The 16,012-nt window shown below is 43.8% G+C and overlaps 1 protein-coding gene across 4 annotated transcripts in view; it reads right to left on the reverse strand.

The window, feature by feature from the left end:
• Window positions 1–16,012, reverse strand: part of LOC125434503 (lethal(3)malignant brain tumor-like protein 3) — a 99,056-nt gene that overhangs the window by 39,526 nt on the left and 43,518 nt on the right. For all 4 annotated transcript variants that reach the window (XM_048499961.1, XM_048499959.1, XM_048499960.1 and 1 more), the window contains 7 exons: window positions 14,430–14,577; window positions 12,276–12,330; window positions 9,277–9,365; window positions 3,722–3,826; window positions 2,933–3,068; window positions 2,040–2,131; window positions 566–717 (listed from right to left, as the gene is read on the reverse strand). In XM_048499961.1, coding sequence (XP_048355918.1) covers window positions 566–717; window positions 2,040–2,131; window positions 2,933–3,068; window positions 3,722–3,826; window positions 9,277–9,365; window positions 12,276–12,330; window positions 14,430–14,577 — 777 coding nt within the window. The remainder of the gene's footprint in view (window positions 1–565; window positions 718–2,039; window positions 2,132–2,932; window positions 3,069–3,721; window positions 3,827–9,276; window positions 9,366–12,275; window positions 12,331–14,429; window positions 14,578–16,012) is intronic.

Raw genomic sequence — 16,012 nt, forward strand, 5'->3', positions numbered from 1 at the left:
CAGCCCAGTGGGTCACCTGCACCAATGGCTCCATCTCCGTCTCAGCAGCATGCTGCTGCCCCAGACTACTGGCCACTGGTGGCCTCCCACTCTGCTCTTGTTGCCGTAGCACTGTCTGGTGGGGGCAGGCTGAGGAAGGCTGGCCCTTTGCTGGAGAGAGCAGGGCCGGGCCCCGCTCATGTCCCTCTGGTGATCTAGACACTACTTAGGCAGCTGGGGAAGGAGCCTGCTCTGTCTCAGGGCTGAACAGACTCAACTGGGGGCAGCGGGGCAGCCAGCCCCAATCTCTGCTGACCAGGGAAAAGGGTCGGGGTGGGGTGGGTTCATCCATTCAGCTTGCCCGCATAGGTTTTCCCTCTGCCCAGCCAGCCTGGCAACATTCCTCCCAAGTCCCTCCCACCCCAGGGAATATTTGTTACAGCAGAAGCATGCTGCTTCCACCGAACTATACCAGCCACACTTTTATCTTTTTGTTGTAAAGGGTACATCCTGTGCCTTTCAGGACAGAATTTATTTCCTCCCAAGCATCATTCTGGTTGAGTGCATACTGGAAATAATTTCTTACCAATAATCATAGCTTTCATCCCAGTTGTCGAAGTGAATAAGCAGCCGATTATCCAACATGTCTGCAATGGTTGCTACGCACATCAAGGAAGGATTCTTTTTGTCTACTGCTTCTAACTTCATTCCCACTCGAAAACCAGAAGGTGTGACTGGCTGGAGAACAGAATAAATGGGGGAAACATTTGTCATTAGCCAGACAGTTGAGATTATGCTTTCAAATATGGCCTTCTACGTTAGGCAACCAAAAAATCTAGTTTTGCAAGTTATGTGATGATAAAGCCTCAAATTCTGCTGGTGTGTGTGTGTGTGTAAAGTTGCAGCTGCCTTATGGCAAAGTGATGACAACCCTGATGTTCCTGGTAGAATCCAATCCAAAAACTAACTGGGGGCAATCCTGGTTAGCTTCTGAGATCTAGCAAGATCAAGCTAGCCTGAGATATTTAGGTCAAGGCCCAAAATTCGATACATGCTGGTAAACTGGATCAACTGTAACATTTCAACAAAACCACAGATATTGCCAGTTTTCACTGTAGAAGCCGAATATAATAAAATCTCTATTATGGGAAAAGTAAACATTTTGGCATATTACTAGAAGAATCAGCTACAATATAGAATGAACAATCATGAACTGGAAGTGACTGCAGACTTTTCCGCATTTTTTGAAACTTTTCCACATGCAGACACAGTCACATAGAAGCATCACCTAACCTGGGATGACTAGAGTGGCTGCCCCTGGCAATGACCCGCGTGAGTCCAGCAGCAGAAAAAATGGGCTGCCCTGTGTGAATCAGAACCAGGAAGCAGCTTCTGTATTCATGGGCATTCTGAGTCAGAAGTTACTTTCTCCACAGGACTGCTCTGCATGGAAGAGTTACAAGCCCATCTTCTAATTAACTGAAATCAACAGGAATTGACAACCATTACCCGAGTACAGATTGGATAAGATGCTACACCAACGTACAAGCCAGGCAACTTGACAGAGTGGAACGAGAAGTGTACTAAAGCCATTTAAAACACAATTCTGAAGATACAGATAGAGAAGGCAAAAGACAAGCAATAACGCTTTGAAGTAATATGAGTTTTACCCCGTTTTCATGCCGGGGAATGAGCTGAGCTAGGTGTTCTGCTTATACACAGCTAGCTCCAAAGAAATGTGTTTTTTTAACACAAAAGACATGCCAGGGGAGCAGGTATTCACTGCCTTGTGGACCTTGATGCTTATTTTCTTGTTAACGTGGCTTCTGTGTATGCACTTAGGAAATAAACTCTGCATTCTAAGCATAGTGTGAGCAACTAAACAGATTTCCTTCTAGAATTCTTCATGCCTGGTCTCTTCTCCTCCCCACCCCGTTTTATAGTTCAGCTTGTGTTCTAAGTATCAGAAAAGGTAACAATGCTATCCTGGATGAAGCTTTCAAAAAGGGGTTTGAACAACAGCAACTTGAAAGACATCAAAAGCAAGTATTGCTACTTACTGTGCTGAGTGCCTTGAAAAGAGTTTTGGGGGCAGCCTGGGCTTTGCAGCTCTTCAAATATGAAGCCCAATTAAATTCCCCTTCCTTGTAACCTAGAGATGGATTGGTAGATAAAAGCATTGTTTGATACAGGGAGCTGCTGTACTCAGACTGGTTTTTGAGAAATATAAATTATGTGGGAAGAATTTGAACTTTGCATGATCGAAGCCCTCATGGAAGAGGCAGGGGTTAAAGTCTTCTATTCACAGATCTTGCTTTCTCTATTTTTAAAAACACCTTATTGCAGCTCTTAGTCATTAATTTGAAATGTCAGAAGTCTCTGCTAAATAGAATAATGGCAAGAGAGAGCAATGAATATGTTACGAAAAGAATGTATTATTTTAGTGTTTCCTACACAACAACCCTATGCAGAGTTACATCAGTCTAAGCCGTTCGTCTGAAATGGGCTCAGACTGGAGTAATCTACATAGGTCTGCACTGCTAGCATGAGCTTTACATCTTTAGATCTTGCTTCACATATCCTAGGACTCCCTAAACCTGTTTGGAAAATGACAGTATAAACTTGTGCATATTAAAAAATTAACACAGATTATGTTTATCAACCATTGCATCTTTTTTGTGATTATACCCAAGAAAACCACTATATAGCAGTATGTTTAGCTGCTTGACATGTTTAAGGACAGAAGAAGACACATGTTACATTTCTAACATGCTACCTCTTTCCACTTATGTGGAATGACCCAGGGGTTCTGACTTTTGTTATTTCTTCTCACTTTAAACAGTTCAAGATGGGTAGACTTAATAGGAAATGCTCTTTTGTTAAGGAGGGTTGCTTGTATCCAGGGAAGATGATAATCAGGCATAGTAAAAACAACAAAGAATGGCCCATGTACCTTTAGGAGGAAGCAGTTTGTGGCCTGTTTTTTCACACCAGCCCACAGGGTGGATATCAGGAGAATCAGCATTAACCCAGAAGTCATAGCACTCAGAATAGCCATCGAAATGCAGTCGCATTCTGTACCCTTGCACCTGTAAATGTGAGGCAACACAAGTTTATCTCCTTTTTGAGCAATTTGCCTTGAAAATCAATCAGATTTTACATGTCTGCTCATCCTAGACCAAGTCTTTTTCATCCAAAAATGAACCCTGAGCAATGGAGATTATATCAAAGAATGAATCTATCCATTCTGCAAATCCAGAATGATGTGACCTAGCAATCAATCTCCCAGTGGGTCAGGCACTGCTTGCCGTGTCAAGATTCACAATGAAAGGGTTGTTACCCCACTATGAATTCTGTTTTACACAGCCCGTTGCAGGATTAGCCACCAAAATTAGCTCCAGAAAAAGCATAGCAGAGAAGCATAGGGCGAGGAAAAAAGAAACAAATTAAAGATTGCCTAGATTGTCTGGCTTACCTGTCAATTACCTTTCACACTGCCAATAACATTTTTCAAGCCTTGACATCTTTTGACATCTTTAATCACAATGGGAGCACAAATGATTAAAAAAAGCCCCTTTCAGCCAGAAACCACATTTAATTAAAAAAGAAATTAGCTACTGTATTAGAACATGGTTTTAACCTATTGGCTTAATGACAACCTATTTATTACTTGTCAATTCTCTCTCTCTCCCATTCCTGAAAACATGTCGTGTGGGCTCTACTATAACAGACAGACATTTACCTCAGCAACAGAAAGGACACAAAATAAAGATGGATGGTCAGGATCCAGACCCTCTAACTTCATTCCAACTTTAAATCCATTTTTGTTCTGTGGAAAGGACTGTGACTGCAGAGGAAAGAAGGGGAATGTTATTTTACACTGTGAAACAAAAAAACAAACCAGAGGCCCTTGTTTGACAATTACGGAAACTGAAGGAGCTCATCATCAGGGAAAATGGGTGATATTTTCATATTCTCCAGAATTGGCCTCCTGAATATTGCTCAGATTGGCTGCCCCTTTTGCCCTAACCTGTAACAGTTACTTTTGAATAAGACCACACACAATATGCTCAAGGACCCAATCAAATTTCAGCAACCATTTATTAATTAACAAAAATTAAAGTGGCATTCCCCAGTTCTGCCTGAAATGCAACATTAGTGCTGAGAGAATTTTATAGTTACACACCCAAAAGGGAAGGAACTGCGGGCAAAGTTAAAAACAAGAATTAAAATGCCTCGAAGCTGATTTGCGCATGGTCATCTGTACATGTATAATTAAGCCCTGCTTTGTCCATATGGGCTTCTTTCTCCAGCAGGAAAAAAGGCAGCAAGAGCCTCCTCCTCTTCTCATGGCACTTTATCTCCTCTATACTAGCCTTGTACTCTTTGCAAGGAAAGAACCTCTGCTGCCTCTCTTCGGCCCACCTGTAGCAGCAACTATTCTGTTCCACATCCACTTGCTCTGCAGCAGTCATTCTTTCCTGAGCAGACAAGCAGGCAAATTCGCATCCTCCCAACTACTCAGGGAAGAACAGCAGCTGCCTCATGAATAAGGAACAAAGCCAGGGCAGTAAAGGAACTGGCTGTGCTCTTCCAGAGACCAGTATAGGCAAAGGCAGTCCTTCATATGCAGACATAAGGGACCAGGATTGAAGAGTGTCAGATACTTTCCAATGGCATATTAACAATCAAGATGGTGCCAGAAAGGGGAGGATGCACACTTTAAGCATATTTGTTTATGTGGCCAGACCCACTGTGTATACAAAGGCTTAGCAATAGTATGTTTACATCTAAGCTGATTTTCGCAAATAGGGCTCTTATCATTCTAGAGGCAGGGGAGCTACATCTGTTACCTGAATTAGTCCAGTCTGTTCCTTTTTAGTTTTGGGAATTAGCAGGGAACAGACTTTGCAATGCAAGAGGCTGGGCCAGGGGTGGTATACACCAATTTATGGAGTCCAGATCTGCTAGAAATCCACACAAAAGCTAGAATCCAGGAGGCTTACAATTTTGTTAGGGATTAAAAAGAATAAAAAAACACAGGCAAGCTACAAACACAGACACAGAGTTTTAAGATGCCTAGTATATAGAAAGAGGTGAAAGATAGAGGGGAATGGAGAAGGGTGTAGAGGGGTTGGTGATATTTACCATTCCTAAAATGAAGAGGTCCAAGGAAAATGAGAGACAGTGGCCAGCCCTGCTTGTGGGCACAAGGAGGACATCCAAGTACAAAGAGCAAAGGATGTTTGGGGGTCTACTTATAGGAAAAGTTAACCCTCCAGCTATGATAAGAGAGGCTACTTTCCAGAAGCAACTTTCCAGGCAGGAACAATGCTATGGAAAAAGGTTTGATCAGGTTAAAACCTGGGAGTGCCCAATTCCTGCTTAGGTTTGGGCTGTACTGATGATACTGGAAGCAGGGACAAATTTCAAGTCAGAATGAGTCTGGAAGGCTAAACAAAAAAACTTTGGAAGGTTGATGGTTCTTTGATAGTTGGACAGCTTGTTTAAGATAAAATTAACACTTGGGAAGCGGGGATCAGGATGAGCTAGCTGGAATCAGGGCGTGAGGGGTTTGCATGTTCTTTGTGAGGCTGAGGACAGGGGTGCCTCCTCAAGGCTGTTGTCATCCAGATCAGAGTTGCTGAGAATTCAGGGAAGGCGCTGTCTACCGCTATGCCTACTTGATTGGGAGGGGGAAAGCACATGTCTGGCAAAACCCCTCTTAGTATCAAAGTGTATGATTTAAGAATGGCATCCATCTTAATCTGGACTGTTTTACAATAACAAGACACAACTGATAGGGCACTTTAAAAAATGGCTCCCCTCTCTTGCCGTTTGATCCTGCATTCCTAGACAATCTGAGAAACTCAGATTCTCACAGAAGGAGCCTGAGCTGTGGCACCTCCCCACGTCAGCATTACCTTAGTATCCCAAGGGTTGCCAGCACGTGGGGAAGTCATGGCATGGACTCCGGCCTCACAGTTTGGGACTTTGTTTAGTATGGGAAGGAACAGCCCTGTTACAGCTTCCACGCAGCAAGATCAACAATAACTCCTGAATTAAGATTTACTTGAATAACAAGCAACACATTAGATGTACGTATTAAATTAGATGTTCTTATTCATCTCTTCAAGGACATTTGTTTTCATGTAATTAATCTTTAAATAAAGAATTACAAAAGGCAACAAGATTTAACTAATTCAATCTTGTGTCTCTAAGTTAAGATAATTTTTATTATAGCCTTCCTCAGGTAAATTCAGATAATCTGTTAAATGATTTATGTGGCTAAACTACTTTTTAAAAAACGTTATTTATAATCTGCCTTTCTCACTTGGACTCAAGGTGCATTTTCAAAGTGTGAGTCAATACAATCAACAGATAAGGCATTCAATAAACAATGCAATAGGATTAGGGCTGTAGAACCAGCCAGAAATCTAAAAATACAACTGAAGCAAAACTGAAGCAAAAATTTGAGTATTAACACGACACATTTAATGATGCAAAAATTATGAAGTAAGATCCTACTTATAGCAAGCTATACAAAGTAGTATAGACCAAAGTTTATCCAAGTAATTTTACTAATCATTTTGTACAGTGCAAATCTTATTGCCTGGGTAGAAAGTTTTGCACAGTTCGTGGAACGCCAGGAGAATGGGAGCCTTCCTGACCTTTCCACAAGATGGGGACCTTTCCACAAGATGACTGAAAGGGTGCACACATACAGGCAGCTGTTGATTTTGTCCTTCTGCAGAGTGGCACCTGCAAAAGTCCCTGTTCAAATGAGCCAAGCTCTCATAGTGGAGTGCAGAGGGAGAGGTGGTCTAACATATATGATGCTCCAAGGTCATGAAAGACTTTGCCTTTGTGAGCATCAGTACCTTAAAGTGAACCTGGTAACTGATAGTAGCAAGTGAAGTGACTGCATGCATGCTCTGTCTAGCTCCCAATTTATATTTCAGTTGTGGCATTCTGAACCAACAGGAGTCTCCAAATCGATTTTGAAGGGAAATCAATGTACAATGTATTACAGTACAAGACTACTAGAAGTGGGCTTCACTGATCCCAGGATCTTGTTGTCACCCATCATAGAAGATGGGTCAAAATGGTCACCAAACTTCATGGTAAACTGGGAAGTTGGTTTTTGCCCTAACGATAGGAGTGGTCATTGAGGGTCTACCTTATGAGTAACAATGTGATGAAAGCCTGGTTGTCAGAAGCTATCACATAAAACTGTGAATATCACATGGATTACAGGGAAACAGACCTCTTACTGTGACAGGCCCTTCTCCTCTGAGCAAAGGAGGACATCTTATTGTGGGTGTTTCCCACCGGCTTGCTGGAGAGGCAGGAAGTAAACTTCAGCTTCCTGTTTCCCGTGGGAGACCCCTCCTACTTCCTCATTTTTGGATATTTCCGATGAGCAGTGCAGATAAGATCATACCCCCTCAGAACCCCAACAGGAACCAGGTAAGAAGGAAAGTGAGGGGCTGAAGGGAGAGGAACGAATCCCCTATCAGGCTGCAACATGACTAACTGACTAACAGGAAACTGAACAAACAAGGCAACTGTCTCCAAACCCAACAAGATGTCCCCTCAAGGAACTAACAACTGAATTTCTTTTTCCTTTTGCAGGGGTGGGGTTGTTTGTCGGGCAGACAAGATGTCCTCTTTCGCTCAGAGGAGAAGGACCCTTCACGGTAAATGTCCAATGGTCATTTTCCCCTGAGCAGGAGGACATCTTCTTATTATGGGACCTTGTAAAGCAGTGTCCCTTAAACGGGTGGGTCAGGTCGTGAAACCAGCAAGTGCTGCAAGACTCTATAGCTGAAGGCTACATCTGCTGCACTGTACCTGTCCACCTTGTAATGCCTGGTGAAGGTAGATATCAAGGACCATGTGGCCGCTCTACAAATCTCCAACACCGAAACGTCGCCAGCGAATTCTGCACTGGTTGCTGCCACCCCAAATGAGTGTGCTATGTTGACCCCGGGCGGAGCCAGCCCTGAAGCCTTATAAGCCTCCGCTATGCATTCCCTCAGACACCGCCCAATGGCATGGCTGGAGATCCCTTTCCCCTTGTTGAGAGGGGTCAGTGAGATGAACATGTGAGTCTTATTGTCTCAGTACATAAAATGTAAGCCTTAAGGACTCTCCTTACATCTAGGGTGTGCCAAAATCACAGAGGAAGTCATTCGCTCCTCAAAAAAACCCTGATGATAGTATCTAAGAAATTAAATATTTCTGCACCTGATCAACAGGCTGCTGCCTACAAAAGGTCTTGTCAAAATAAATCAGTTTGTCTCCAAGGTGCCAAAGTGCAATTCTTTTTGCTATCTCAATTCTACAGCTTCCCAATCAGACTGCATTCTCTGCACCACGGCCAGGAAGCTCATCCTGTGGCACTGCAATTTATTTATTTATTTTATTTATTTATGGGATTTTTATACCGCCCAACCCCCGAAGGGCTCTGGACACCGGCTTGCTCACTTGACCCGTGTCCTATTTTATCATGAACTTGGTCCCACCTGATGCCAGCAGATGCTAGAGGCAGGTGTATCTAAGCTCTATGCCCACCAATGGGCTCAAGTCCCACATATCTGAACCATTAAAATGTATTTTTTTCTCTTGTACGATTCTTAAGACCTAGAGTTTTAACGATTTTTAATGCAACAAATAGGCTTATTGTTCATTTTTCAGGCTAGGGGGGTGGGGGTGGGAAATGATGTCAAGTCAAATCCATCCGTTAGAGTTTCAAGGCAAAAGTTACGAACAGAAATGATTTGCCATTGCCTGACTCTGCACAGCAACCCTGGACATCCTTGGAGGCCTCCTATTCAAGGACTAATGAGGACTGACTGAATAGTTTCAGAGATCTGACAGTCCTGAGCTATCTAGGCCAGGGCACTAGAGCTATGAGCATTGTATGAATAATATCTGTCAGAAATTTACAACCAAAAATGCTTTGCCCAAGCAGACAGTGCCAAGTATCTGAAGATAATCACAGGGATACTGGTCTACTGGGTCCATATACTGTGGCATCCGCAGTATTATACAGCTTTGGGTGCTGAGCTTTATACCAGCACCAAAACACAGAAAGTCACACTAGTCTGCACCGTCCTTCCAATTCTTCTAATTTGCAGGATCTTTGGGAGGGTCAGGGTATTACAACTATACTCATGCTGCGCCTTTAATTTAAAAAAATGATAATGCTAGGATGGCACCAGCAAATTAAATCTTCTTTGATGCTGAGCTTGAATTATAGTGTACAAAAAAGTATCTTAAGATACTGCCAACCTCTTTGAATAGTTTAAGTGGCACAGCCATCATCCGTTCTTCTTCTAAGTAGGAAATCCAGTTCCACACATACTTCTTTCCAGGAATAACTAAATAATGAAAGGCAGAATAAAAATATTCAGGTTTACTGGTGGCATTTCAGAAGAAGACAAAACAGACACATGGCTTGAGACAGGGGATCTGTAGGACTGTCTTCTCCCATATGTTCCTGCCCAGGAATTAAGATTGTGGGGAGATGCCTTCCTCACTGTCCCACCAATTAAAACATATTTGTTTGGTGGAAACACGAGAGAGCCTTTTCTGTGGCAGCCCCACAATTATGGGACAACATGCCCATGGTATGCCTGTTTCCCTCATTGACAATATCCAAAAGGCGGTTGAAGACACTTCTATTTAGAACTGCATTTTGATTGCTTTAGCTGTTAGTATTAGCAGTTCTAATTGAAGTTTTTAATCTGTAGCTTTTATGGGCTTTGTAACTGTTGTTTTGATTGTGTTTTTTGCAATTTTTATTTATATTGCAAACTGCCTTGAGTTCTGCAAAGGAGAAAGGCAGTGAACAAATACACAAACAAATTTTAAATAACAATCCACTTGTGTTTGATGGGCTATCTTTCCCTTTTATAATAGGGGAACAGCAAGTTCACCAAGAGGTCAACATCTCTAATGCTACTCAATACTCATAAGGGAACTAGTGAAATAATCAAAATCAAAACCATCTGCTGTTTTTTAAAGGTTGTATATATTTTTACACAGTATTTTTACACAATAGTTGTCATGCTCCTAAGTAGTTGAAATTGCAAACTGCTGCAATAGATCCTGAATGCCCAACTCAAAACAATATGCCCCATTAGTCCTTGAGAATATCCTGAAAACTGGGCTAGAAGGGCAAACTGAAGCATTTGATAGCAACCAGAAGGTAGATAGCAACCAGAAGATTGTCAAGGATAAATGGTCTAAGAATCTATAAATCAATGCAAAGAATAAATATTTGAGGAGGCAGTGATCTAACTTAAGATGATTCCCACCAAGATCTCATAAAACATTTCCACTCTTATGATCTATAAAAGCATCTTCCCTTTGCTTAATTTAATATTTATCATTCATATTTAGTTTGATGCTCACAGGAGCTTGATGAAGCCAGAGGAAAGGCCTGGACAAGTTTCAGACAACTTGGTTATTCCGTTGGCATACTATTATTCATAACTATTAATGTTTCAAACCTGGATATATTAGAATAAACTATATTATATATTAGGACTAGCAGTCAAACCCATTGCAGGGGAAAAGGCAATGGGCTCTACCCAAAGGGGGGTGGGCAAGCATTTCCACCTGCAGTGGCCTTGACCAGCAGCCCACCTCCCCCCACCACTGGGTGGCTTCCTACCTATCTGTCAATGATGCTCTGGTTGCATGAGTCTGATAAGTGGGGAGGTGGGAAATGGGGTTGTTTGGGGGAAGGGTGAAAAGGAGAGGGTTGGGGTTGGGGGGAGGGGGAGGGTGGAATGTGGAATGTGGACGCTTGGGCCTGGCGGGCAGGGCAGCAGTGGAATGGGGGGGGGGCTTCTGCCAATCCCTGGTCATTGAGGGTAGGAATCTACGGGCGGGTAAAGGGGGGGCTTCTATCGAGTCCCACAGAGCATCGGCAGTTTTCCGGCAGTGCTCCTAGACGCTGGCTTAGTAATTGGGGTGGGAGGGAGTTGGAATTGGCTGACAGGGAATTGGAGGGTCAGGAAGGAACTAGGGCCACTAAATTAAAAACTACTATATAGCAAAAATACAAATGCATTTATTCAAATTAAAATCATAACTTCACAATAGAAGGCCCATAACAGTCTGCCTTATGTGTATCAAATCACAATAAATTTAACACGCAAAGTCCTATGTCACCCTTTATGACCCAAAACCAAATGCATTTTGGCCCTATGGCCTTCTTTAGTGGTCAAAAGTGATAGTACAAGATGTTACTACCCAACAAAGAGTACAAACGAAACATTAAAAAACCAGAGGTAAGTAATTAGAAAGTTATGCATCACTGGCACCCAGGTCTACAATGTAAAACCAATGTCTACTCAAAAGGTATAAAACAGAGTGCCAGTCATGCCAAATTCTGTTATGGCAGCATCCTTTAATACCTCAGTCAAAAAGAATTTCTGTAAGTCAGAAGTAACAGGTGTAAGTCTTATATCTATGGGCCTTCTGCTATGAAGTTATGATTTCCCATGCGTCATGTGCTGACCAGTGCTGCACCCACCCTGTTTCCCCCCTCTCAGTCAGGTGGCTTCCTTCCTATCTGTCGATAGGATTTCAGTAAGTGGGGAAAGTTGGTTGGAGGGGAAGAATGGGAAAGGGGAGGCTTGGAGTGGGAGGAGGGTAGAATGTGGATGCTTGGGTCTTATAAGAAGGGTAGTGGGGGAATGGGGACTTCTGCCAGGCCCTGGGGATTGTGGGGGTGGGTGTCAGCAGGCAGGTGAAGCGGGGGTCTTCTGCTGGAACCATGGAGCATTGGAAGCTTATCAGTGGTGCTTTGCAGAGGCCGGCTTGGATGTTGGGTGGGGGTTGGAGTCGGCTAGTGAGGAATTGAGAGGGCTGGGCCGACCAGGCTGCCTCCTTTTAATATTGCGCAGGCAACCTCATGCAGGCACCTCCTTTCCATGGCAGCCAATTAGCCGCTCTCCCCTGGGCGGGCTTGTGGCAGGCTCATCCTTTCCACAGCATCCAGATGGCTAGCCTCTTGCTCTCACTCAGCAGCCTTGCGGCAGGCAGCCTCCCACTGTCTTTTGAGCATGACACTGAAGCCTGAACCAATAGGTATAACGGACAGTCCTAGGCGCCCATTGGTTGAGGGTTTGTCGTCGTGACACTTTGCATGTTCACAAATTATATAGGTAAAGATACATATTATCTACCATCCCAACCATCTTCCATTGCAAAACTATCGACTCTATAGCAGCTGTTTAACATTAGGTAGTAATAAAGCCTGAGGCAATTAGGCTTACCTTGCTTGATTGGTTTAGCGTTTTTACGGTTTTTCAAATTCAGTTTATTCTTTTCCTAGACACAAAGATATGTTTAAAAACTATAAGGAAAAATATACAGACATTTCTGTTGCCCTATTTGTAGGTTTCTATATATAGTACCCTGGAGGCAAAAGAATTTAAAGATAAAGGTAAAGGATTACTGACCCATGGGGTGATGCCACATCATAACATTCACTGGCAGACTATGTTTACAGGATGGTTTGGCATTGCCTTCCCCAGTCATCTACACTTTATCTCCAACAAGCTGGGTACTCATTTTCTCAACCTTGGAAAGGCAGAAGGCGGAGTCAACCTTTAGCCAGCTACTTGAACTCTCGCTGGGATCAAACTAAAGTTGTGAGCAGAGCTATGATTGCAGTACTGCAGATAATCATTCTGTATTATGGGGTCTTAACAAATACCACTCCACTTTAAACAGTCTGCTATTTTATAAAGCATTATTGTTATAGTAATAGATAAGCAACAATCCAGGATATCCCAAGGGCTTTAACATCATCTGTTGAAGCCCTCCGCCAGGTACCCCATCTTTAAAACTGGATAGCTAATAGAGACAGGGCCTTCTTGGTTGAGGTCCCACGAAAACTCTCTACTCAGGCACATATGTCAGCCATCAGCTTAACGGACAATCTGGTGCCTATTGAAGAAGAAGAAGAAGAAGAAGAAGAAGAAGAAGAAGAAGAAGAGGAGGAGGAGGAGGAGGAGGAGGAGGAGGAGGAGGAGGAGGAGGAGGAGGAGGAGGAGGATTAGAATGCACCTGCTCTTAACCACTACACCACTGCTGCGTAGGCAGCTTATGACTCCATGCAGGCAACTTATGACCCCATGCAGGTTCTAAGTTTATGTTGGCAATATTGATTCAATTTTTAAAAAAATATTTTGATGATATATTATCTTGTTTGATACTCTTCTGTCATTCTTGTGACTTCCGGAAGTTATTGTAATACTCCATGAGGCTGCCCTTGAAAATAATGCAGAGACTCCAATTAATCAACTGCCCACCTCTCCCTGTATCAAACATCCATTAACTGAAGTCCTTGCACAGCTGCTCCTACTGTCCCTTCTGATTGCAACGAAGATCTCCTCATCTAGACTGCAGTCATTCTTTGGGATACCCAACCTTTGGAATAGCTTCTCAGAGGAAGTCCACAGGGCACCTTCATTTGGTGCATTTTGCAAGAGAAGCAAGGCAGTGCTCTTCAGGGGAGCTTTTGACAATGGATGATTACTGCTAGTTGAAATTTATTAGTATCTGGAATGGGGACTTAAGATGCTGGTTTCCTGATAGGGGTGGCCATTTATAGATTATTTTTATTGCCAACACTGTATTTTTACCCTTTGTACTTTACCATGACCCACTTTGAACAAATGAAATAAAAAATAGCAAGAAGGCAAGTAAAAAAATATTTTACATAAATGTGCAAAATATGTAAACATATCTCAAACATATCTTAAACCACCGTTTAACTATACATGTGCCCATACTTGCCCATATAAACTACTGATTTAAAACTATCAGCTTGAAAACATTCTTTGAATGCAAAATCTCACTGTCTGCCTACCATATATATTCGCGTATCAGTCGAGTTTTTCAGCCCTTTTTCAGGCTGAAAAATGCCCCCCTCGACTTACACGCGAGTCAGTGATTCCCCCCGTTTGGGGGGTCGCCACGGGGAGGCTGGCGGGGGGCACCAAGCAGGGAACACCCTCTGCCCCAGGGAAAAGGCTGCCTTCTCCCTGGGGCAGAGGGGGAATGGCAGCAGCGCCCTGCTCTGTGCCGCTCTCACGCCGCAGGAGCCAGCGGCACAGAGCAGGGAACCTTCTCTGTCCCAGGGAAAAGGCGGCTGCCTTCTCCCTGGGGCAGAGGGGGGATGGCGGCGGTGCCCTGCTCTGTGCCGCTGGCTGCTGCATTTCCCACCCTCAACTTATCCACGAGTCAATAAGTTTTCCCAGTTTTTTTGTGGTAAAACTAGGTGCCTCAACTTATACTCGGGTTGACTTATACAGAGTATATACGGTAATTAAAAAAATTGCCAGCTGTCACACGGTTATGCTTGAACACCCAAATGTAGCCTCTTGCCTACAGAATCCTATAAGCAAAATGTATTCCATTACCTCATCATCATCTGCATTATCTTCCTCGTCTTCAGAATCCAAAAGCAACTTCCTCTTCCTTCGGAGACGCTTGGAGGGTCTCTCAATTTCATACACTTGGCTGCTACTTGTCCGATTTCCATAGTCAGCTGGGGAGACCTTAGAAACTCTACCAACAAACATAATTTAAAATAAATGGAAAATATCCATGCTTGGTTATGGAGGAGAAAGCAGTCTAGCCTGAAGGCTTTCAAAAAGGGCATGCATTTAGAAAAATATATTGGGTAAGCAGAATAACATGAGGAACATCCTTATTTCATCCCCAGATTTGGTTCAGTACAAATAATGGTGTTTCAAATGCCCCTCTGAGGGAACTTGATGGCACTGTAATTTAGACAACTATTACTCACTGGCTCCCTAATTAGCAATTAATAGCCTTTAAGGGCATGAAAATTATGTACAATGTCTTCCTGTGCAGTGCAGGTCAATTGCACAGCAATGCCAACTGCCTTGAGGCTGTGCCTAAAACTTCCCTTCAATTAGGGGCATAAAGTTTCATACTGGAAAGAGACGGGGAGACCTGCATTGTAAAGGTTAAAGAACACTTGCATTTTCATTCAGTATAAGCCGCTGAAAAAGGGATTTTTCCCCATTTCTGTTAAGACAACTCCATTACGTTTTTGGTAATGTAATTTGCCCTTCTCATGCTTCAGTCTTACAACACCTTAGCCCAATTTTTCCTTGTCACTGGGCATTTGATAGTTTCTTCCCAGATGTGTTTCACAGGGAAACTGAAAACATATTAATCCTTAGGGTACTGGATGTCAAAGGTAAGATCATGTGATGCAAATGGGAATATGCATTCCCTGGCTGTTTCCGCACGGGCGGAAAACAGAGTGCCAGGGACGCTAAAAACAGTGTCCCTGGGGAGGGGTTTGCACAGCCGCCGCCACTGCATTGCAGCAACAGCGGCCTCGCAACCCCCGAGCGTCGCGAAGCCACTGTTTTCAAACCTCGCTCCCTGAGCAAGGTGTTTTGGAAACAGCGGCTTCCAACTGCTGCCGTGCGAATGGCAGCGGCTGGAAGGCGCCATTTCCCACCCCTTTCCTGAACGCCTACCTTGTCGCAGAGGCCAGGGGACACGCCCCCCTGGCCTGCGACTCCAGAGCCGTCGCTCCAGGCTGCGGGGGCGTATCCCCTGGCTTCTGCAACAAGCTGGAAGCCAGGAGACAAGGTAGGCGTTCGGCGGCCATGGGCGCGGCCTGTGCAAAGTTACTGCGCTTTGCCGCCCTGCCAGTTACCTCCCAAGGACCGTCAATGCATGCGAGCGGTCCCAGGGCGATCGCGTCGGCATTGTTTATGCCGCAACGCGATCCCTACCCGTTGCTTGATGCCCGGAAAGGGCCCCTGTGTGAGTGAAAAGCCTCAGTTTCTGCCTTGAGTTTCTTTGGTTTGTTATCCTTCCTCCCCAAGTAAATGTGGTGATGTTCCTTCTGAAAATGTGGAGAGAGCGTGCAGAATAAATTCCGAAAGTCACACTGAACTAGGCTCCTGGCCCCAACCTCTAGCTTAGTGCTGCTGATGGGGAAAATTACCTCACCTCT

This window comes from Sphaerodactylus townsendi, linkage group LG06, assembly GCF_021028975.2.
Source record: "Sphaerodactylus townsendi isolate TG3544 linkage group LG06, MPM_Stown_v2.3, whole genome shotgun sequence".
Lineage (NCBI taxonomy): Eukaryota > Metazoa > Chordata > Lepidosauria > Squamata > Sphaerodactylidae > Sphaerodactylus > Sphaerodactylus townsendi.